Source organism: Somniosus microcephalus, chromosome 2, assembly GCF_052327205.1.
Source record: "Somniosus microcephalus isolate GS21.2 chromosome 2, FLI_Smic_1.0, whole genome shotgun sequence".
In the NCBI taxonomy this organism is placed as follows: Eukaryota; Metazoa; Chordata; class Chondrichthyes; order Squaliformes; family Somniosidae; genus Somniosus; species Somniosus microcephalus.
In genome coordinates this window covers 104924119-104949163 of record NC_140988.1, presented here as the reverse complement: position 1 = coordinate 104949163, position 25045 = coordinate 104924119, and the positions used below count along the sequence as shown (strand labels likewise).

Sequence of the window (25045 nt, the reverse complement as noted above, 5' to 3'; positions counted from 1 at the left end):
TTGCTAGGCCATTTCAGAGGGCAGTTAAGAGTCAACCACATTGCTGTGGGTCTGGAGTTACATAGAGGCAAGACCGGGTAAGGACAGCAAATTTCCTTCCCTAAGGACATTAGTGAACCAGATGGGTTTTTAAAATAATCCGATAGTTTCATGGTCACCATTACTGATACTAACTTTTTAATCCAGATTTATTTAATTAACTGAATTTAACTTCCCAGCTGCCATGGTGCGATTTGAACTCACATCTCCGGAACATTAGTCCAGGCCTAACATAACCACTATGCTACCGTTCCCGTTAGTTGAGAAAATAGATTTAAAAATTGACATCCCCATCACTTTACCTGCGTCTTGAATTAGCCTGTTTTTTTAACCTCCATTACCCTACCTGAAAGACCACCCGAACTTTTAATCCTTCTTTGCATGAAATCGTACCACCTGGCATCTATCATAAACTGCTCTTTCACCAGGTTACACCAATTCCACGTGTTCTTCTGTCATGGTTTGCCTTATATTACCATTTTAAATTTCGTATACTTCTATAAGATCCCTCTCAGTCATCTTTGTTCAAAACCATGTTCATTTCTTTTATTATTAAATATCATTGTTGCATTTTGCAAATATTATACATAAGAGTATTTACAGAGGACAGAACTTATAATCCAAATACAAAGAATTTCCTCAATGCATTCTGTTAATAAAGATTTAATGGCTTAATGTTAAACTTTCAACACACCCACGCCAAACAGTAACCAGCTATTGATCTGAAAATGTTAATGTGAGTTAGATTTATATAAACAACAGGCAAGAAGCTACTAGCATGTCACTACAGTACTGAAAGAGGAAGTTTCTTTTCTGTGGATGACTAATTCACAAGAAGGGCATATCATTGGCATCAAAAGAGCAGAAGTTGACTATGTTATAACCTTGTGTCAATGGTTTGTATAATGCCCTTAAATGATAATTATGTCATTAATCTCCATTCGGCCAACTGAGGCACCCAACTAGTTGATATGGCTGCAAATGCTCGTAGTGCCACGATATTCCCTTGTAGTGCCCCAGGAAGGAGGGGGAGCACTTCCAGTAATGCTCCGCCTCCTGCTTGGGGAGCTACCACTGAATTTACAGTGCAGAGGCACTAACCTTTTTGGGGTGCTAAAAGTAGCACCCCGGCTAAGTTAGTGCCCCAAAGGAGGCGCCACCGAATTTTTCCCCCTTAGGATCTTATGGAGCGGAGCAGATTTTTGATAAAACATGCAAAAAAATCAAATATACCTTCTGTGAGAAATATATATGAAAATATGTGTTCTATGTTCAGCATTGTTCTTTTTGCATTTTACTTCCTTTTTGTTCTGCATCCAGTAAAACAAAAAGAAGATCCACTTACTGGTAAATGGGATTTGCACCATCAACTGCTTTCCAATTATTCTTTTTGCTGTATAAGTCACCCCATTCTAAAGCAGTATTCTCTCTATTTTTGATGCCCTAATTTGGTAATTGCAAGTATATTAATCAGTTTTGGACAGGTCCTGAGGATTTTCATGGGCATCAGTTAAGTTCATTTCTCCATTTAATGCTACTTTTAAAGAAATCCAGAAGTTCTGCTGTTCCACTTCATCCTGAGGCCATACCAAATAGGTTTTTGTATTCATCAGTTTCCTAAGCTTGCAGAATCTCTGAGGAATGGTCTCCTTTGGGATCGTCTCCAGCAGAACAAGTATGGCTGTATCATTGTTCTCATCAAATAGGCGGAAATGAGTATAGTCAAGCTCGTACTTGCACCACTCACTTTGGACAAAATGTTGAGACAAAACAAATAGGGTTTTCCTGCTTTTTTCAATGGACTCAATGATGTTGTCAATTATCCACTTCCCTGGGATGAAATCACGCTTATGAAGGCAGAGTGTCAGTGGTGGATGAACACTTTCTAACTCTCTTACCAAGAAACTTTCCACCCACTCGGAGTCCATCTCACTGTAAGAAACAAATGCATCATAACAAATATCAGTATTCCTCACTTTCTTTGGTTTCCTCTTTGCCTGCAGCCATGCCCAGGTCATTTGGATATACCAGATCCCATGATATTTGTAGCACATTATCCCAACAATGGCTACTGCCAAAGACATGCCAACAGACAGTAAGGCAACAGACAATGTCATGTGACAGTCAAAGAAAGAGCGCTTAGTATTTTGCACCAACATTCCCCTGAGAGTTAGAGGTGAATCACATACATAGTTTTCTGGTCGGTCCAACAGTTGCACTGTTATGTGATGGTTCATGTAAAGCAGGAATTCACATGAACAAATGTAGTTATTTTTTCCAGCCTCCAAAGATTTGAGCTTCTTAAACGCCATGATTTCTTCACCTGTGAGTGAGATGAGTTTATTGCTGCTGATTTTCAGAACTTCCATCTTTGGTAAATAACTATCACCCGGTAAACTTTTAAACTTGTTATTGGACACATTTAGTTCTTTGAGAGAAGGCAGATTAACAGCAAAACTGCTGAGGTCATTGTTACTTAAATCCAATACCTCAACATTTGGAGGGACACATTGTGATATACTTTTTATATCACAGCTCGAAAGGTTTAGAAATTGTAGATTTTCAGACCATTTACATGAAGTCCTAGTGTCACTGAAGCTATTCTGGCTCAAATCTAAATGGGTAAGCGTAGAAAGTGTAGATAATTTTGGGCTTGTTGTACCGAGGGATCTCAAAGTATTCTTTCTCAGAATAAGATAACGCAGAGAAGGCCAAGCTCCTGGACAAACCATTTCTCGCATAATTATGTCACTGAGCAAATTGTGTGTTAAATCAAGATACTCCAAACTTTTTAACTCTCTGGATACAGTGCAGGGCATCAGAAACATATTTAGTTTTGTAAATGTCGCTGTTTTAATGGGTTCAAGTAGAGAACTAATACTTGAAAGATCATAGAATCTATAAAAGTTTTTAATAGATATATTATTTAACGTTAATGAATGAAGTAAGTTGATTTTTATTTTGTCTACCTTGGGCCATTTCCCAGTTCCTGAAAGCACACAGTCCTTCACTACTAGTTCAGATAATTTTGTATTTTTTATACAATTTATTAAAGTAAATACAGTATTGTCAGTAAGAAAAGTATTTCTGAAGGTGAATTTCCTCAGCAATGAATTGCTTGGTACTGAAAAAATCCGACTGTCAGTTTTGTCAGGAAATGTTAAGTCTCTCAGCTCTAAGTGGGTGGTGGATCCTGACAAATCTATAAGAATCTGCTGAGCTTGGCCTGGTTTTTTCAGAAATGTGTAATTCAAACTCAAGACAACGTGACTTATATTTCTGAAAGAACTGAAACTTCCTTTCTGATACAAATCTAAATTCTTTGCTGTTAAAACAAACTCATCCAGATGTGTAATTCCTACAAAGTCATCTTCCTTTAGAAGAGACAGGGAAGGATTGCCAAATTCTAACCATCTGAGTCTTGTCAGATTTGAGAAAATTCTCCCTGATCCCAGATTCTTGTAACTGTTCCCTAAAATCTTGAGGTATTGTAATTTGGAAAGATGTTTAAACCAATTTGGTGAGAGTTGGGTTAAAAGATTATCAGACAAGTCAAGGTAGTCTAGGTTTGTGTTGAGCTGGAAGGCCTGATCAGCAATAGACTGGATTCGATTTGATTGCAATAGAAGTCTTTTGAGCTTCACATATGTTCTGAAATCAGTGACCTTAATCTGCGAGATGGTGTTGTGGGACAGGTCAAACCTGAATACATTTTCCAACACATGTGGAATATGCTCTAACTTCACCGAAGAGCAATTGCAGAAGTTGTCGGAGTTGCATTTTTGACAAGCATTGTGTGGAATGTCCTCTTCTGAGAAGGTTGTATGTATGAAAATACACTCGACAAGCAGGATCCACAGAAAGGGAGCTCTCATTATTGTCATTCAGAGGTGTCTGAAATAAAAAGTAATACCAGAATTAGTACAATGCAACATTTCTAGTCTTCTGCTTCCTTACAAATATATCTCGATGGAATCGCTAGAGTTTTTCGTTAAACTCTGCAGGACGCTGTTATAACTTTCATACATAGATAACACCACTTACATGGTGTCTCTTCTCTTTTATTGTCCTTCCAGTGACCTTAAGATTCTAGTCAAGGTGTGACATGCCATCTGAGGGTGAGCAAGATATAGTAGATAACTAAAAAGTTGTTAGGTATTTTGGAGCTCTCATGTGCAATGCCTGATTCCACGCTGCTGAATTTGTGGGTTCAGTTTTGCCACAGTTGGACATTGCTAAGAGGAGGCCCAGCACCTTCTACAGCAGGAAGTGGGGCAAGTTTGAAGGGAGTCAGCACACCATTTCAAGGCAGCGAGCCTGTCTGTAGTTAAATCAAATCATTCAAATTTCCTGCAATGAAGGGAGCTGTTTCTTCAGCCACCATATCTGTTTGGAGTGTGGTAAATGAACAAAATTGATTTTAATAAAGGCATGCTGCTAAGTGATTGCCTGATCGGTTTTTCATTTATCCACTCTTCCCAATGCAGATGCCTCCTACAAGCAATGTTGAATTCACCAAAGCAAGTCATGAAGCTAACACAGGGAGCTAAAATTTTGGTTGCACGTTTGGGCGTTATGGTGTCAAATTGGCTCGAAAATGGTGTCCGAGCAGCGCGCGCACACTTCTGATGCGGGCTGTGCCAGATGCCATTTGGTGAGGGCGCTAGCATCAGCGCTGGGAGCGTGTGCTGTAAGTATGCAGAGTAGGCAGATTGTGCTCAAGGACTTGCTACTGACCTGAAAGGGGTCTGCGCAGACTAGTTGCTCCCAGACACGGGTGCAGTAGTTTGTCTCCCCTTGGCCTGGAGCATGACAGGGGGAATGAGCAGAGGCGACACAGAGCAGGACAAGCTGCTAGAAAACAAAGGGGGAGGAGGGCTCTCAGCAGGCGGCCATATCCACTCAGGGTCTTCAGGGAGCAATTCTCCTACCTCAACCTCAGTGAGGAACAGTGCATGCGACGTCTCTGTTTTACTAAGGAGGTGCTCACTGAAATCTGCCACCTGCTACAGGCAGACCTGCAGCCTCAAAGCAGGGCAAGGACAGCATTGCTAGTGCCTGTAAAGGTGACCGTGGCCTTGAACTTCTTCGCGTCGGGTTCCTTCCAGGCTGGAGCAGACAACATTTGTAACATCTCCCAGTTCGCTGTCCACTCCTGTATAAGGGAGGTGAGCGAGGCTCTGTATGCAAGGAGAGCTGAATACATTTCTTTCTCTCTTGCCAGAGAGAAGCAGGTGGAATGAGCACATGGCTTCACCAGGATAGCAGGCTTCCCCATGGACCTGGGGGAGAGCAGCATCAAGCGCGGCGAGGTATAAAACTGGCGGCAGCGAACGAGGCCCGACCACAGCGGCTGGACCTGGGGGAGAGCAGCATCGAGCGCGGCGAGGTATAAAACCAGCGGCAGCGAACAAGGCCCGACCACAGCGGCTGGACCTGGGAGAGAGCAGCATCAAGCGCGGCGGCAGTTAAAATCGGCGGATTCAGCAAGGAGTACCAATTCAGCAGCAGGGGACAGATGTAAAAAGTAATCAAAGTGTGACGTCAGCAGGAAGCAGGTAAGTGATTGGTTGGTGAGTATTTCTCTCTTTTTTAAACTTTAACCCTGGTTTATAGTTTCTAAGGTCTCTCTGGTGTAGCGGGGACTGTTGGTAAACTATTTAACTGTAGTGTAATTAGTGGGATTGATTGATTGATTTAATTTAAATTCAATTAATTAAAGGGTAAATCATGCCAGGACAGCCCGGCCCCATGACATGCTCCACCTGCGATATGTGGGAACTCAGGGACACTTCCTGTGTCACTGACAACTACGTGTGCAGGAAGTGCACCCAGCTGCAGCTACTGACAGACCGCATTGCGGCACTGGAGCTGCGATTGGATGCATACTGGAGCGTTCGCGATGCTTGGGACATCGTGAATAGCGCGTTTAGGGAGTTGGACACACCACAGGTAGAGGTTGGACAGGAAGAAAGGGAACAGGTGACCAACAGGCAGAGTACTAGGTGCAGGCAGGTAGTGCAGGGGTCCCCTGTGGCCATCCCCCTTTCAAACAGGTATACCAATTTGGATATTGTTGAGGGGGATGACTCATCAGGGGAAGGCAGCAGCAGCCAACTTCCTGGCACCAGGGGTGCCTCTGCTGCTCAGGAAGGGAGGAATAAGAGTGGGAGAGCAATAGTGGTAGGGGATTCTATCGTAAGGGGAACAGATAGGCGTTTCTGTGGCCGTAGACGTGACTCCAGGATGGTTTGTTGCCTCCCTGGTGCCAGGGTCAAGGATGTCACTGAACAGCTGCAGGGCATTCTGAAGGGGGAGGGTGAACAGGCAGAGGTCGTGGTTCACATTGGGACCAATGACATAGGTAGGAAGAGGGATGAGGTCCTGCAGCAAGAATTTAGGGAGCTAGGTAGGAGATTAAAGAGTAGGACCTCAAAGGTTGTAATCTCTGGATTACTCCTGGTGCCACGTGCTAGTGAGTATAGGAATAGGAGGATAGAGCAGATGAATGCGTGGCTAAAGAGTTGGTGCAGGAGGGAGGGCTTTCGTTTCCTGGATCACTGGGCCTGCTTCTGGGGAAGGTGGGACTTGTACAAGTCGGACGGGTTGCACCTGAACCAGAGCGGGACAAATATCCTTGCGAGGAGGTTTGCTAGCACTGTTCGGGGGGGTTTAAACTAAAATGGCAGGGGGTTGGGAACCTGAGCAGGGAGACAGAGGAAAGGAAAACAGGGATAAAAGCAAAAGATAGGAAGGAGAAAAACAAAAGTGGCAGTCAGAGAAATCAACGGTTTAAATCAAACGTGGCCACAGTAAATAATAATTCTAATAGGTCTAAGAGTGTTAAAAAAACAAGCCTGAAGGCTTTGTGTCTTAATGCGAGGAGCATTTGCCATAAGGTGGATGAATTGGCTGCGCAAATAGAGGTAAACGAATATGATTTGGCTGGGATTACGGAAACGTGGCTCAAGGATGGCCAAGACTGGGAACTCAACATCCAAGGGTATTTGATATTCAGGAAAGGCAAAAAGGAAAGGGAGGTGGGGTAGCATTACTGGTTAAAGAAGGGATTAATACAATTGTAATGAAGGATATTAGCTCTGATGATGTGGAATCTGTATGGGTAGAATTGAGAAATACTAAGGGGAAAAAAACATTAGTGGGAGTGGTATATAGACCTCCAAACAGTAAGGCGGAGGTTGGGGATGGCATCAAAAGGGAAATTAAAGAAGCGTGCAATAAGGGCACAGAAGTCATCATGGGTGACTTTAATCTACTTATAGATTGGGCCAACCAAATTAATAACAATACTGTGGAGGAGGAATTCCTGGAGTGTTTACGGGATGGTTTCCTGGACCAATATGTCGAGGAACCAACCAGAGATCAGGCCATCTTAGACTGGGTATTATGTAACGAGAAAGGATTAATTAGCAATCTTGTTGTACGAGGCCCCTTGGGTCGGAGCGATCATAATATGATCGAATTCTTCATTAAGATGGAGAATGAAGTAGTTGACTCAGAGACAAGGGTCCTCAATTTAAATAACGGAAACTATGATGGTCTGAGGAGCGAGTTGGGTAGGATTGATTGGGGAATGGCACTCAAAGGGTTGACGGTGGATAGGCAATGGCAAACATTCAAAGACCGAATGGATGAGCTACAGAATTTGTTCATCCCAGTTTGGCATAAAAATAAAACAAAAAAGGTGACTCAACCGTGGCTAACAAGGGAAATTAGGGATAGCATAAGATCCAAGGAGAGGACATATAAATTGGCTAGAAAAAGCAATAATCCTGAGAATTGGGTGCAGTTTAGGAGTCAACAAAGGAGGACAAAGGGATTAATTAAGAAAAGGAAAATAGAATATGAGAGTAAGCTAGCAGGGAACATAAAAACTGACTGTATGACTGTAAAAGCTTTTATAGATATGTGAAGAGAAAAAGATTGGTGAAGTCAAGCGTAGGTCCCTTACAGTCAGAATCAGGGGAATTTATAATGGGAAACAAGGAAATGGCAGTCCAACTAAATACATACTTTGGTTCTGTCTTCACAAAGGAGGACACAAATAACCTCCCAGAGATGCCGGGGAACATAGGGTCTGATGAAAGGGAGGAACTGAAAGAAATCAGTATTTGTAGGGAAATGGTGTTAGGAAAATTGATGGGACTGAAGGCTGATAAATCCCCAGGGCCTGATGGTCTACATCCCAGGGTAGTTAAGGAAGTGGCCCTAGAGATAGTAGATGCATTGCTGGTCATCTTCCAGAACTCGATAGACTCTGGAACGATACCCATGGATTGGAGGGTAGCTAATGTTACCCCACTATTCAAAAAAGGTGGTAGAGAAAAAGCGGGGAATTATAGACTGGTAAGCCTGACATCGGTAGTGGGGAAAATGCTAGAGTCTATTATAAAAGATGTAATAGCAGAGCACTTGGAAAGCAGTGACAGGATTGGACAAAGTCAAAAGGTAAATCATGCTTGATGAATCTACTGGAATTTTTTGAGGATATAACTGGTAAAATAGATAAGGGAGAACCAGTGGATGTGGTGTATTTGGACTTTCAGAAGGCTTTCGATAAGGTCCCACATAAGAGATTAGCGTGCAAAATTAAGGCACATGGGATTGGGGGCAAGGTATTGACTTGGATAGAGAACTGGTTGGCGGACAGAAAGCAAAGAGTTGGAATAAACGGGTCGTTTTCTGAGTGGCAGGCAGTGACTAGTGGGGTACCGCAAGGATCAGTCCTAGGACCCCAGCTGTCCACAATATATATTAATGATCTGGACGAGGGAATTGGATGTAATATCTCCAAATTTGCAGATGACACAAAGCTGGGTGGGAGGGTCTGCTGTGAGGAGGATGTCGTGAAACTCCAGTACGATTTGGACAGGTTGGGTGATTGGGCAGAAACATGGCAAATGTGCTATAATGTGGATAAATGTGAGGTTATCCATTTTGGTGGCAAAAACAGGAAGGCAGATTATTATTTGAATGGCAATAGATTGGGAGAAGGGGAAGTGCAAAGAGACCTGGGTGTCCTTGTGCACCAGTCGCTGAAGGTAAGTATGCAGGTGCAGCAGGCGGTTAAGAAGGCAAATGGTATGTTGGCCTTCGTAGCGAGAGGGTTCAAGTACAGGAACAAGGATGTCTTGCTACAGTTGTACAGGGCCTTGGTGAGACCGCACCTTGAGTATTGTGTGCAGTTTTGGTCACCTTACCTGAGGAAGGACGTTCTTGCCATGGAAGGAGTGCAGCGAAGATTCACCAGGCTGATACCTGGGATGGCAGGAATGACGTATGAGGAGAGATTGTGTCGATTGGGCTTATACTCACTGGAGTTTAGAAGATTGAGAGGGGATCTCATCGAAACCTATAAAATTCTGTCAGGTCTGGACAGACTAGATGCAGGAAGGATGTTTCTGATGGCCGGGGAGTCCAGAACCAGGGGTCATAGTCTAAGGATAAGGGGTAAGCCATTTAGGACTGAAATGAGGAGGAATTTCTTCACCCAGAGAGTGGTGAACCTGTGGAATTCTCTACCACAGAGGGCGGTGGAGGCCAGTTCATTAAATATATTCAAGAAAGAGTTAGATATATTTCTTGAGGCTAAAGGGATCAAGGGATATGGGGAGAAGGCAGGGACAGGGTACTGAGTTTGGATGGTCAGCCATGATCTCATTGAATGGCGGAGCAGGCTCGAAGGGCCGAATGGCCTACTCCTGCTCCTATCTTCTATGTTTCTGTGTTTCTATGTTTCAGAGTGCCATTGACTGCACACACGTTGCTTTGCGGGTGAATTAGTATATCAATTTGGAGACGTATCACAACCAGAAGGCAGGAGGAAGACCAGGAGGAGGAAGAGCAGGAGGAGGAAGCGGAAGAGCAGGAGGAGGAAGCGGAAGAGGAGAAGGAGGAAGTGGAAGAGGAGGAGGAAGAAGTGGAAGAGGAGGAAGCAGAAGGGAGGAGGCAACTCCGGCAGCCCCTTTCTACCTGAGCTGTCCATGATCAAATCATCTGACTGCGGTACCAGTGAACGCAGTCAGATGATTCAATATGTTTGGTTGATGAGACTGTCATGGTTGAACAGCTGGCAGTGCGTGCAAGCTGTGAGATGTGGGTGTGAGGCTTGTAGCAGTGGTAAGTGTATGAGGGTGAGATGGAGCATATGAATTGAGGTATGAGTTGTTATTGATAGAGATTGTTGGTAGTTGAGTAATGGGGGGGTGTGAGGCTAGTGGTGCATTTTGTGGGATATGGCATTTGAAGATGAATTTACTGACCTTGGTCACTTGTGTGAGGTCATTAAGCTTCTTCCTGCACTGAATCCAGGTCTTTATGGCTGCATTGCTTCCGTTGATAGTGATGGCTATCTGCTCCCATTCCCTTCTCAGCATCTGTCTGGTGTGCCTCCTGGCCCACTGTGGATACAGGACATCTCTCCTCCTGTCCACCTCCTGCACCGGGGCTTCAAATGCTGCATCTGGAGCCCTCTCTCCGCCATGTTGCACCATCTTCACTCTTCCTGTAGGTCACACACTCCTCTACAACAACTTCCAGTACCTGCTGCAGCCGGAATGCACCTCCCCTTTAAAAGGAGAAGGCTAGCTTTAAGAACTGCAGGCCAGCTTTAATTGGTGCTAGCCTCACACGAACTTGAGCCCCCTGCTGAGCACTCAGCCAGTCGGCAGCGCATTTAGCACTGGGCTGCACGCCACTATCATTAAAGTTTGCATGCTGCCTGCATTACATTGAACAAGCACAGGTTAATCGCGCAACCCGATCCCTGCACCTATTTGCGGGGGCTATCCAATTTTTAGCTCAGGGTCTGCGCCATGAGCTCCAATTCACTAATCAAAGTGCTGCTGTCCATAAATCCAAAATGACACCAGCAACATCCATGTCACTATAATCCCCTGGATTCCACACAGAAAGTATCAGTGTAATTCTATCAAAAATATATTTAGTAATGTGGGAAACCCAGAGAAGGTTAGCTTAGCTTCCTGGAAACACATAACCTACCCACACAATTAAACTTTTTGCACCTGACATGTGTCCAATGTGTCCACAAGGCAAGGTCGGCTTCCTCACCCCATCCCATTATATCCCTATAAAAATAAAATTTATAACATATTAAACAGTAACAAAAATGTAAAAATCGAGTGACCCGACTCCGACCGCTCAGGGATCCTCATATGATGGGGATTACAATGGTGAGGAGGAAGATGGGACACCCAACTAAGACCAGCCGATCACATTGCTGCTCGAGATGCCAAGGATGCCCTAATAACTCAAAGGTTCTGTAGTGTATGTACTTTGCAGAAGGAACTATATTCTGCAGCCCCTGTATACTGCAGTACCAGTAGTGACCACCCCTGTATATAAGCCTGTGTAGTAACATTTGCATAGTAGTTCCAGGTTGTCTCCATTCAGTAAAGACCTGTTATAACCAACTCCTGCCGTCCGTGTCTCAATTATACACGGACATAATACTGGCGACGAGCAGATATGAACTTACCTACAGTCTGCACCACCTCATGGGGATCCATCCCTGAAGCGAAGTTATCAGAGGTCGAGGCCAGAAGGAAGAAAGAAACAGAAGAAACAGGCTTCGACCGTGGGCATCCGCCTCTGAGTCAGCGGAGTTGAAGATTTGCAGGAGAGGCTGTCGAGAGCGGGGCTTGGTTATCCTGTCGATGGTGCTTCAGCTAATTGGGCTGGTGGCAGGTAGTACACTGATCCTTCCTGGGCTGCGGCGGTCTAGAGCTCGAGCGGGTGGCTTTGCAACGGGGCCGAGCAGCATTGTCGGGAAGAGGAGAGAGAGAGAGGGTGGAGCACACACGGCGCGGCCGGTGCTACGAAGCCGGGCAGCGTACAGACCCGAGAAGAGGGAGGCAAGTGTCCCGCAGGGTTGTTCCGACGACGGGGAAATAATCAAAATTAAACGCGCAGAAAGCCGCGAGGAGCTGCAGTTTGCCACGGGAACCGCGGAGAGCGGCGTTAGCAGCAGCGCGGGGGGAAGTGCGCGAAGACCATAGGGCGTCACCATCAAGGCATAAAACGCCAGCAACAGCGCTAGCAACAGCGGAGAAGACAGAAAGCGCGGGAGGCGCCATCTTAATCCAGCGGGGAAGAAGGCAAAGCGCGGGAGGCGCCATTTTGTTAAATTGGGGAAGAAGGCAAAGCGCGGGAGGCGCCATCTTAGATTTCCAAGATGCCGAAGACTGGCAATATCACTGCCTTCGATAATGCAATAGAAGACTGGACCACGTATGTGGAAAGAGTCGAGGTATATTGCGAGGCAAACGAAGTAGCTGATGAGAAAAAGGCATCGGTACTGCTAAACTTAATGGGCGTAAGAACGTATGGCCTATTGCGGGACCTGATTACTCCAGCCAAACCGAAGGCGAAGAGTTTTAACAAATTGTTGCTATCCTACAGGAACACCTAAATCCTACACCGCTGCTGATAGCAGAAAGATTTAAATTCCACAGGAGAAATCAGCATAAAGGTGAGAGCAATGCTGATTACCTTACGGAACTATGCAAGCTATCAAAGCACTGCCAGTTCGGAGCAGGACTGGCAGATACCCTACGGGACAAATTTGTCTGTGGACTCCTGAGTGAAGGAACCCAGAAGAGGTTACTCTCAGAGAAAGAGCTGACACTAGATAAGGCTTTCAGCGTGGCAGTATCGTATGAAGCAGCAGCAAGGGGAGCTGCGGAAATACAGCAAAACACACAGGAATACGGCACCCACGAAATCACACGGGGATTTGCAAAATGTTATCGCTGCAGCAGAACAACCCATGACCAGAAGGACTGCTGGTCCAAGGACAAAATATGCAGGCAATGCGGAAAGATGGGACACATTGCACGAGTTTGCAGGTCTGGGAAGAAGACCAATGACAACAAAAAGGCTACGAAGGAACCGTACAGGAAAGTACAAAAGATGACGGACAGTAGTTCCGAAGACCAGATGAGCGATAGTGAATCCGGGAACAAAAGACTAAGCTGTCTCAAACTTCACAACGTAATCGCAAAAGAGGATCACCGAACCATTTGGGTCACCCTCACGATAGCAGGGTCCCAAGTCAAAATGGAATTGGATACAGGATCAGCTCTAACCGTCATGAATCGACGAGACTACGAGCGGCTATTCTCACACATATCCTTGAAAGAGACATCCATTGTCTTGAAGACGTATACGGGGCAAAAAGTATACCCCAGAGGAAAAATAAGGGTGCCTGTCGAATACAACGGCAAGGAAATACAGAAATTGTATCTCTACATACTGCAAGATGGTGGACCACCGTTATTGGGACGTGAATGGATCAGAAAGATAAGTTTAGACTGGCACTCCATTCAGGCACTGACGGTGGCTGGTAAAAAGGATGACGACGTCACTCCTGGACGATTGTCAACAATCTTAGCTAACGCCAAAGAGGTATTTCAACAAGAACTGGGAACTCTTAAAGGCGTAACTGCCTTGATAAAAATAGAAGAGAATGCAATTCCCAAGTTTTTCAAAGCAAGACCGGTACCATATGCAATTCGCCCAGCCGTCGAGGCAGAGCTGGAGAATCTGGAGAATGCAGGCATGTTATCTAAGGTAGACTGGAGCGAGTGGGCGACACCCATCGTTCCTGTCATGAAGAAAACATTAAACAATAAGTCTGAGGAGCCAAGGAAGGTTCGCATCTGTGGGGACTTCAAGGTGATGGTGAACCCAGTTCTTCACACAGTACAATATCCTCTTCCAAGGATAGAAGATATCTTCACCTCACTATCTGGAGGGAAGCGTTTTACAAAATTTGACCTAGCACAAGCATATTTGCAGATGGAGGTTGAAGAATCCTCTAGGAAGTATCTCACGATAAACACTCACAAAGGTCTTTACCAGTATAATCGACTGGTATTCGGAGTAGCATCAGCTCCGGCGATATGGCAAAGAGCGATGGAACAAGTCCTGCAAGGGATTCCGGGGACTCAGTGTTACTTGGACGACATCCTAGTGACAGGTGAAGATGACAGTGAACACCTTGCCAACCTAGAGCAGGTGCTCACTAGACTACGTGAACATGGGCTACGAGCCAATCACCCCAAGTGCGAGTTTTTTAAGAAACAGATATCGTATTGTGGCCACGTGATTGATGAAGAGGGGTTACATAAGTCCCCTGACAAAATTGAAGCGGTAGTTAAGGCTCCAGCGCCTGAAAATGTGTCGCAACTGAGGTCATTCCTCGGATTGGTGAATTACTACCATAAGTTTTTGCCGAATTTGTTCACAATTCTGCACCCACTGAACGCCCTACTACAAACGGGAGTAGCATGGAAATGGAGCGATGAATGTAAGCAGGCCTTTCAGAAGAGTAAGGACCTAATCACTTCAAGAGAAGTATTGGCTCACTACAACCCATCACTACCGATAAGACTGGCGTGTGATGCGTCTCCCTACGGCATTGGGGCGGTACTGTCACATAAATTCCTTGATGGTTCAGAGAGGCCGATAGCTTTTGCGTCACGCTTGTTAACTTCAGCCGTGTGTAACTACGCCCAGATTGACAGAGAGGCCCTCAGCCTGGTGTGGGGGGTGAAGAAGTTCAATCACTACCTGCACGGTCAGAAATTTACTCTACTTACTGATCATCAACCTCTTGTCTCCATTTTCAACCCTCAGAAGGGCGTACCGATAATGACAGCACAACGGCTACAGAGGTGGTCCCTTTTCCTAGGGGCACACCAATATGACATCGAGTACAAAGGAACTAAACAGCATGGGAATGCTGATGGAATGTCACGCCTACCGTTGCCGACGGTGGAAGAAGAACTTGCAGTGGATCCAGTGGAGATATTCCACTCGACCATAGTCGAATGTCTCCCTGTGACGAATGCAAACATAGAAAAGGAAACACGAAATGACCCGACACTCTCCTGGGTCTATGATTTAACGGTGAAGGGATGGCCAGCACATGGCGAACCACTGCTGCCAGCATTCTCGCCGAGAAGAGAACAGCTGTCAGTGTGCAGAGGAACCTTGATGTGTGGATCCAGAGTAGTAATTCCACCCAAATTGAAGGATAGAGTGCTCAATGAGCTTCATGAGGGTCATCTGGGAGGGGTAAAAATGAAGAACTTAGCCAGAGCGTTTGTGTGGTGGCCGGGAATCGATAGAGAAATCGAAGAGATGACCAAGAGCTGTACAGGATGCCAGAAGGTCCAAAACGCCCCACCACAAGCCCCTCTACATCCATGGGAGTGGCCCTCATCTCCACGGCAAAGAGTGCACATTGATTTTACTGGTCCATTTATGGACTCGATGCTTTTATTTGCGGTGGATGCACATTCAAAGTGGCCAGAGGTAATAAAAATGTCCTCAACCACCACAGAAAAAACTATCACAGTCTTACGAACCATATTCGCCAGGAATGGGCTGCCTGAACAGATTTGCTCCGACAATGGACCACAGCTTCTGCCTGAAGAGTTCCGGAGGTTCTTAAAGAACAATGGTGTTAAGCATTACACATCCGCCCCATATCATCCAGCCACTAATGGATTGGCCGAGAGGTTCGTTCAAACATTCAAGAAGGCTATCAAGGCAATGTGTAATGAAGATATACCCCTACAACACAAGGTGGATAACTTCTTGTTTGCCTACCGGAATGCGACACATGCGGTTACCAACCAAACTCCAGCCATGATGTTCTTCAATCGAAGACTACGATGCCGCTTGGATTTGGTTAAGCCAAACATCAGAAGAGATGTGGAGAACAGGCAGTTTCAGAATATGAATGAAAGGCCGACCAGGAGTTTTAAGATAGGTCAACCAGTTTTGGCCCGGGACTACCGCAGAGAAATGGCAGCCAGGAACAATCTGTACACAGCAAGGACCTCTAATGTATACCGTGGACGTTGGAGAGAGCATTGTAAGACGCCATGCTGACCAGATTCTAGAGTCACTGGGAAACGTCAACTCCACACCACGATCTGATACACCTGGCGATGAAACCGAAGTACCAATTGCATCTACCTCAGAATCGGTGATATTGGAAGCAGACGAACCAAACAACGACATTGATCCCGAATCAACTTTGCCAGAAGAACCTGATACCCCAAAGAGGCGTTACCCAGACAGAATCAGGAAGCCTCCTCAAAGACTGAACTTATAATTGCTTAACTTCAACTAATGTATCTAGCAACTGTAATTGTAAATATGTTATTTCATTGTTAATCGAATGTTATGTACTGTTTAGCTAAAAGGGGAGGAATTGTAGTGTATAAACTTTGCGGAAGGAACTATATTCTGCAGCCCCTGTATACTGCAGTACCAGTAGTGACCACCCCTGTATATAAGCCTGTGTAGTAACAGTTGCATAGTAGTTCCAGGTTGTCTCCATTCAGTAAAGACCTGTTATAACCAACTCCTGCCGTCCGTGTCTCAATTATACACGGACATAATAGGTTCAGTTAGTCACTCGTCACTCACAATGGACTAAGGTCACTATAACATTACTGCCTCCACAAACCCCCACTTTCCTCCCCACCCCCCAATTACACATGCAGTCCTATAACCATCCATCCATTGGTTCCACATCCACCAACTGGTGTCAGTCAATTACCCGGGAAATTGGTGCAAATTTATAAATTTAATGTGATTCAACAACTAAATCTCAATAACAAATATAAAAATACATCCATGTGCGTACCCTTGGTGAATTATAAAGCATTTCTTTTCCCATCTCTGACAAATCTATATGGTTCTACCATTGCGGTTTCAGCAGAGGTACTGGCAGGCTGCTCTGATCCTTGCTCTGTCTTTTGAGGTGCTCACAGCCGACGACCTCTGGGTATTGGAGCTGGTGAGGGCTCTGCCAATGACTGCTCCACCTAAAACTGTGCAGAGGCAGACTGGGTCAGTGGGAGAGAAGGCAGCATCTCAGGTATTGGTTGGGGGGTGTGGGGTGTGCGGCAACGGAAGAGATGTGCTTTTGCTCTGTAAAGAGTGCACACTTGCCTCTCTGTTATCCCCATCTTCCCTGCCCTGGGGCAGTGGCGCCTCAGTCCTGCCTCTCTGCGGTAGAGCAGCTTCAAAATTAGTGACGCCTTGAAATCTATCTGCCAGCGTGTGGTAGCCGGTAGACATGTTGGCATTCAGAGTTTGAAAGGCCACCGGCTGGGCTTGCAGGGACTCATTTGTGCGCCCTGATACAACATCCATAGAGGAGGCCAGATTCTCAATGGAAGATTGTATGGTTGAAGAGCCCTGCAACATCACGACTCAAATGTCTGAGCTGGACTCCTCCGTCCTCTGTGCCACTGTGGGAAGTGTTCCTGGTAGGACTGCCAGTGCCTCGCACGCTTGCTGCTGAACCTCTAGCAATCTCCTTTCCATTGATGGACCGCAGGGTTCAGCATCTCAGTCCAGCTGAGTAGAGCTTGGAGAGGACTGCGTCCTCTGACACAGACTCTCCACAGCTGTCCCTGCCACCACTCTCTACTCATGCTCACTTGTGCCGTGCCAACCATCAGGTGACATCCCATCTAACTGTCTAGCAGGCCCTACCGATGTACTCGTATCTGCGCTGGTGCCTGCAACACATGTGTCCTGTGACAGTGCGCCCTCAGTAGGGATGAGCTCCTCTGAGGAGTCCTCACCATCTCTGGGCAGGGGCTTGTTTTCTTTGCGTGATGGCCCTGGAGGAGAGAACAGACATATAAGGTTTAGACATGGAACTTTACAAATGCTGAAATACACATGATTAAAGTGATCATATTTGGTAAAGTGCTGAAGTCAATTCATGATGACTTTCTCTTGTAGAAAATGTGGGCCTGAGAGATTAATGCTGTCATCCTGCTTCACTGCATAACCAATCTCACCACCTCCGATGTATAGGGAGGCTGATATGCCGTTTATTTCCAGAGCCTCCTCCTATGCCGAGTAAAGTTCATCGATTTGGGGAGAGGGGTGGGTGGTGGGGGGTTGGGGGGGTGGGGTTTGCATCTGGTCCTTGCCCTCTCCCTGGAATTCTGTGCTTTTTTCTTCTGCAAAGGTGGCACGACAGACCTATGAGTGACTCTGAGGCATGTGTGCATCTGATGGATGTAGTGCATTCGGTGAGGGTGGCAATCAGACAGATGCATTTGAGGAATGTGTTGATGGTGCCATGGGAGCTGACTGAGGTATTATCAGATTACATCAGGATTAGTGTGAGTGGCAGTGATGGATGGTGTAATTGGGAGGCGAGGATGTGCGGGGAGTGAGGATGAGAGGATGTGCATTGAAACGGAACGTTAGGTGCTGATGATCATGAAGTTGGTGTGAGGAGTGATGTGAATGAAGCACGATTGACAAGACAGAGTGAGAGCAGGTGCACTGCAGGGTGTAGGTGCGTCTCGAACTTTGCTCACCTTTCCTGGCCAGGTTATGTCTTTGAAGCATTTGCGGAATTGCATACACGACCTCATTGTGGTGCTCCTGCTGCTCACCTCCTGGGCCACCTCCAGCTGCGCTTTCTTTGTGCTGGCAGCAAGTTTCTTTTTTCCCATCAGAACATCCAGGGCTGACTCAGTGAGCCTGGGTGCAGCCTTTGCTCTCCTTCCAGCCATCCCAATATTCGCCTTTCACTCCATAATCTTTCCTGCTCCAAACCTCCTCCTCCATTTCATCTCTGAACTGGGCCTTTAAATAGTCGAGGAGAAATCACACCTGCCCACATGCAGTAGGGATGCGAAACCCGGACGTAAAATGATAATCAGTCATTCCCGTTGAAATCGGTCATTCCTACCAGTCTCGTGATGTTGTACGTTGGTCGCCCACTATCACCAACCCCTCCCCACTCAGATCCTGTCTCCGGGTTAATATCGGGGCCATCAAGGCTGTGGGGCTGATTTTTACTTGTTGCGGTAATCGCGCTGCCAGCCCGATCACAGCAGCAAGACCCCCCAACCTCAGGTGATTGGCCTTCATTAGCATACAGCCGGCAAGGAACGAATGCCAAACAGAAATCACCCCATACCTACGCCAAGCCGGCTGACCATAAGGACCGAAGGGGAGAGGTGTTGCGAGTGGGGTTCTGCTCTCCTGACCCCACAGAAATTATAGAAACAAAACTGTGGCCATTTTTGGAGCAGTCTGGCTGGTTAGGGCGGCCCATGCCAGAGACCAATGGGCAGGGTATGTGCGGGGCACGCGTCACCCATTGGTACACAAAGATCATATCGGGTTCCTACAATTTATCTGGAGTTTCAAAAGGCCTTCGACAAGGTACCCCATAATAGACTGATGAACAAGGTCAGTGAATGCAGAGTCAGGGGACAAGTAGCAGAATGGATCGCTGGCTGGCTTCAGGACAGAAAGCAGAGAGTGGGAGTAAAGGGTAGCAATTCACAGTGGCAGAAGGTGGGTAGTGGTGTTCCACAAGGATCAGTGCTGGGACCACTGCTGTACACAATTTACATTAAAGAATTAGGGGTAAAAATTGGGTAGCACCCCCTTTGGGGCGCTACCTTTGCCGGGGCGCTAATTTTAGCACCAAGAAAAAGTTAGCACCCCCGCCTCCGATTTTCCCAGGTAGCGCCCTGAGAGGGAGGAGGGGCGATACTGGAAGCACCCCGCATCCCTCTTGGGGCGCTGCGAACCAATATCGCGCCGCGGTACTGCAGGCCTTCCTCCCCTTATTAAAGGGGAGGAGCCTGGAGCAGCGCGTCCCAGCACCCAGCTGGGCCACCAGGGATCGGGAGTGCCAGCAAACGAGCCCGGCAGTCAAGAGGAGTGCCGGGCTCACAGAGAGCAGCCGGCAGCCCGCTGGGGGGCTTCTCGGGGCCAGGGACAGCAACGGGGGCAGGAGCTAGCAGGCAGCCAGCAACAAAAATCGCCGCCCGTCACCTCCCCTTTAACTAGCGCCGCCCAAGCAGCAGGTAGGCCTCCTGACCCCGGCGGACACAGCGTCCAGTGGTAAGTTGGGGGGCGCCGCCCAATATTACAGCCGCGGCGTGAGCGGGGGCCTGCACATGGCGATGACGTCAGTTGATTTGCACCCCGTTAGCGGCCTCTTAGGGTGCTAATGGGAGGCACAAATCAAACAAATTTAGCCCCCTTAGAATTAGGAATCAAAAACACAATTTCTAAATTTGCGGATGACACCAAATTGGGGGGGATATTCAATACTGAGGAGGACTACAACAAGTTACAGGCGCAATAACAGCAGAAAACGCTGGAAACACTCAACAGGTCAGGCAGCATCCATGGAGAGAGAAACAGAGTTAACGTTTCAGGTTGAAGACCTTTTGTCAGAATTGGAAAAAAGCAGGAAACGGAACAGAGTTTAAAGCAAGTTTAGGGGCTGGGAAATGGGGGGAGGGGATGAAAGAACAAAAGGGAAGGTCTGAGATAGGATGGAAGGCAGGAGAAGTAAAGAGGCATTAAGAGATATTCAAGGCAAGAGGAGATGGTAATGGGACAGGTTAAGAAACAAAGGATGGCTCTAGATGAGGTGTGAATTGCGCTGGCAGAATGAAAGACAGCTGCCATGTGGGAGGGAAGAAAAAAAAAGCACAAACAAAAGTGTGGATAAAAAATATATATATGATAGGGGCCGAGGTTATGATCTGAAATTGTTGAAATCTATGTTGAGTCCAGAGGGCTGTAAAGTGCCTACAAAAGATGAGGTGCTGTTCCTCAAGCTTATACTGAGCTTCCATGGAACAATGCAAGAGGCCGAGGACGGTGAGGTCCGAGTGGGAATGGAGCGGTGAATTAAAGTGACAGGCGACCGGAAGCTCGGGGTCCCCCTTACGGACTGAACGGAGGTGTTCCGCAAAGCGGTCACCCAATCTACGTTTGGTCTCCCCAATGTAGAGGAGACCACATCGTGAGCAGCGAATACAGTATACTAAATTGCAAGAAGTACAAGTAAATCGCTGTTTCACCTGGAAGGGGTGTTTGGGGCCCTGGACAGTGGGAAGGGGGGGAGGTATAAAGGCATGTGTTGCATCTCCTGCTCTTGCACGGGAAGGTGCCGGGCGAAGGGGAAGGGGTGCTGGGGGTGATAGAGGAGTGGACTAGGGTGTCGCAGAGGGAGAGGTCCCTATGGAATGATGAAAGGGGAAGCGAGGGGAAGATGCGTTTGGTGGTGGGATCATGCTGGAGATGGCGGAAATGGCGGAGGATGATCCATTGAATGTGGAGGCTGGTGGGGTGAAAGGTGAGGACAAGGGGAACCCTATCGTGGTTCCGGGAGGGAGGGGAGGGGTGAGGTCAGAAGTGTGGGAGATAGAATGTACACGGTCGAGGGCCGTGTCAACCACAGGAGGGGAATCCCCAGTTGAGGAAAAAGGAAGAAATGTCGGAAGCACCAGTATGGAAGGTGGCATCGTCAGAGCAGATGCGGCGGAGACGGAGAAACTGGGAGAATGGAGGTGGAAGGAAGTGTAGTTCAGGTAGCTGTGGGAGTCAGTGGGCTCGTAGTGAATGTTAGTCAATAACCTATCCCCAGAGATGGAGACGGAGAAGTCAAGGAAGGGAAGGGAAGAGTCGGAGATGGACCATGTGAAGGTGAGGGAAGGGTGGAAATTGGAAGCAAAGTGAATGAAATTGTCTAATTCAGGGCAAAAGCAGGAAACGGCACCGATACAGTCATCAATGTACCAGAAAAAGAGGTGTGGGAGGGGACCCGAGTAGGACTGGAACAGAGAGTGTTCCACATATCCCACGAAAAGGCAGGCATAGCTGCGACCCATGCGGGTACCCATAGCAACACCTTTGATTTGGAGGAAATGAGTGGAGTCAAAGGAGAAGTTGTTCAATGTGAGAACAAGCTCAGCCAGGCGGAAGAGGGTGGTGGTGGATGGGAACTGGTTGGGCCTCTGTTCAAGGAAGAAGCGGAGCGCCCTCAGGCTATCCTGGTGGCGGGTGGAGGTGTAGAGGGATTGTACGTCCATAGTTACAGGAGGACATTAATAAACTTGCAGAATGGGCATATAATTGGCAAATGAAGTTCAACACAGATAAATGTGAGGTATTACATTTTGGTAGGAAGAATAGGGAGGTCACTTATCACTTGGAGGGTGCGAGTCTAGGTGGTGTAGAGGAACAAAGGGATCTAGGAGTACAAATACACAAATCACTAAAAGTTGCGACACAGGTTAGCAAGGCCATTATAAAAAGCAAACCAAGCACCAGGGTTTATTTCTAGAGGGATAGAATTGAAAAGTAGGGAAGTTATGCTAAACTTGTATTGAACCTTAGTTAGACCACACTTAGAGTACTGGGCACAGTTCTGGTCACCATATTACAAAAAGGATATAGAGGCATTGGAGTGGGTGCAGAGAAGATTTACAAGGATGATTCCAGAAATGCGAGGGTATACCTATCAGGAAAGGCTGAACAGGCTAGTTCTCTTTTCTCTTAAAAAAAAGAAGGCTGAGGGGTGACCTAAGAGAGGTCTTTAAAATTATGAAAGGTTTTGATAGAGTGGATAGAGAGAGAATGTTTCCACTTGTGGGGGAAGAGCAAAACTAGAGGCCATCAATATAAGATAGTCACCAAAAAATCCAATAGGGAATTCAGAAGAAACTTCTTTACCCAAAGAGTGGTGAGAATGTGGAATTCGCTACCACAGGGAGTGGTGGAAGAGAATAGTATAGATGCATTTCAGGGGAGTCTAGACAAGCATATGAGGGAGAAGGGAATAGAGGGTTATGCTGACAGAGTTAGATGAGGAAAGACGAGAGAAGGCTCGAGTGGAGCATAAACGCCGGCATGGACTGGTTGGGCCGAATGGCCTGTTTCTGTGCCGTATATCCTATGTAATCCTATGTATGTAATAGGTGTATGACCTCAATTTAAATATTTAATTAAGGCTCCCACCTGTTTTGGGTGGGAGTGCTGGTCATTAATTTCAAGACCTGCTCAAAAATGGAGTCAGGCAGGCCTCGAATGGCCAGTAGGCAGGACTCCCTCTTTATTAATTTTAATTTGCCTATTGCCCCGTTTTCCCACATAAACAAGGCAATAATGATACAGAAATCGGCTTGTGTCAATGTTTTTCTCCATGAGCCATCTAATCTAATCCCATCTCCTGCTCGATCCCCATAGCTTTTAATATTCTTCCTTTTCAAGCCAATAATTCCCTTTTAAAAGTACTTATGGAAAATGCTTCAACAGTGGTATGTGGCAGAAATTCTATCTAAAGACATGTTCTAACCTCCCTATTAATTCTTTTTGTAATCATCTTAAATTTGTGGCCTCTCATTATTGTCTCATTGACCAGTGGTAACAATCTAACACTATTTACCATATCAGAACCTTTCATAATCTTGAAGACCTCTATCATGTCATTCCTTAACCTTTGCAGCTTCTGTGAAAATCTCCTTAATTTCTCAAGTCTTTCTTTATAATTGTAATCCCTCATCCCTGGCAACAGTTTGAATAATTCCAAATTTAAAACATACTTACAAGTCAGCATCTGCGATTAGCAATGAGGTTAAAGAAAAGCCAGGAAAACAAACACTTTTCTAATTATTCATTACGGAAATTACACATAAAAGCAGTACCGTGGACGATTTAGGCATAAACTTCAGATGGTTAATCTCTATTCTGCGCACTCCCAGTAGACAGCACTGAATTACCGTATGTTTCTGAAGCTGAGAGACTTAAATACCACCACATGTGGACTTGTGCTGTTATACAACAGAACTAAAATTTTTCTATCACTCACCCACAGACTTCCTGTTTTTCCACATTTGACAGGGCAGCCTTTACTTTTTACATATTTACTTTTCATGCCAAAAGTACTCTTACAGTACACTACCTGAAATATTTCCAGACTAAACTGACTAAAGCATTCAGAATAAATGTTTTACCTTCGGTGAATGTTCAGACGATTGTAACTCACAGGAGTTCTTATTCACGGAAGTGTCATGCAGCAGTTCTTGGTGGAACAATTCCAAGGTCTGATTCTCCAGTTATACAATCCTACAATTCAAAAAGAAAAAAGAAAAGCAGGCAGTCTTTTTACTACAAACAATCAAATCTCTGGGAGTGCGATTAGCAAAATATTAGATTCAGTCCAGACTTTCATATCTTAAAAACTCAGACAAAAATAAACAGGACATGGAACATGGACGGGAGCCAAATTTTCTCACTTACCAACGCCAAAACCTTGAGAAACAGAAGCACTAAAATCTTGTCAAATCTACATATACTTCAGTAAGGACTTAACCTTGGCACTGGAAATAAACTGCCAGGAAGTATGAAAATGTCATCATCATCCAGAGGAATTACAAGCAGATGGAATTGTGAAATATTTGTGTTTTGCACTATGAGCACTGGAAAATGTTCGCCGTTCAAATTATGCAGCATTCTGTTTGATGGAACATTATAAAATTGATAATTTTTGACTATACACTGCTACGAAGTAAAAACAGAACTGTACGGGACAAAATAAAAATGTTCTGAAAAGAAAATCACCAAATTTTATTGAGATATTGGCCGGGAAATTAGAACTGTTTGCATGGCCGTTAAGATTGGTTTAGAAGAAAAAATGGCGGCCACCTTGCTTCCGCCCACTTCTGGCATGGAGCGCAGTGGCCGCCATTTTTGGCAGGTCAGCAGCACTGCTGTTGCCTGCGCTTGCTTCAGATATTTACATGAGCCAGATCGTGATGTCAATCGGCGTGCAACTGTGAATAGACGCATGACCTGGTATTTTGGACATTGCTGCTCTTGTTAATGCCCTCTCCAAAATATGCACAGCAGAACGTGCTTGCAGCAATATGACGGAGCCGTTGCCAGCGCTTCTTAAAGAGACACATACATCTTTCAGGTAAAATTAGATTTTTGCTTTTGTACTGGTTTCTTTACATTTTATTGGAGTAGTGGCTTGGTGTAATACATTTAAAAAGTTGTTAAAGTGTGCAGGGAGTGCTGCTGGATGTTTGCAAGGCTTTGGCTCTTAAAAGAAGGCCTCTGAGAACACCACTTGCCCCCAGTCCTGGGGGCTCTAGTT

General features: G+C 46.0%; 1 protein-coding gene and 1 pseudogene across 1 annotated transcript; both read right to left on the bottom strand.

Moving 5' to 3' along the window:
• Nucleotides 1-686: 686 nt before the first annotated feature.
• On the bottom strand, nt 687-24035 carry LOC147122850 (toll-like receptor 2). The gene is made up of 2 exons (XM_086012029.1): nt 23901-24035; nt 687-3933 (listed from the first exon to the last, which is right to left on the bottom strand). Exon 2 carries the CDS (start codon nt 3921-3923, stop codon nt 1506-1508), a length of 2418 nt encoding a protein of 805 aa, XP_085868155.1. The 5' UTR covers nt 3924-3933; nt 23901-24035; the 3' UTR covers nt 687-1505.
• Nucleotides 23956-25045, bottom strand: part of LOC147122849 (uncharacterized) — a 35967-nt pseudogene continuing 34877 nt past the window's right edge.

Coding starts and splice junctions, on each gene's coding strand:
- LOC147122850 (XM_086012029.1), bottom strand. CDS start 3,923: ATGACAATAATGAGAGCTCCCTTTCTGTGGATCCTGCTTGTCGAGTGT.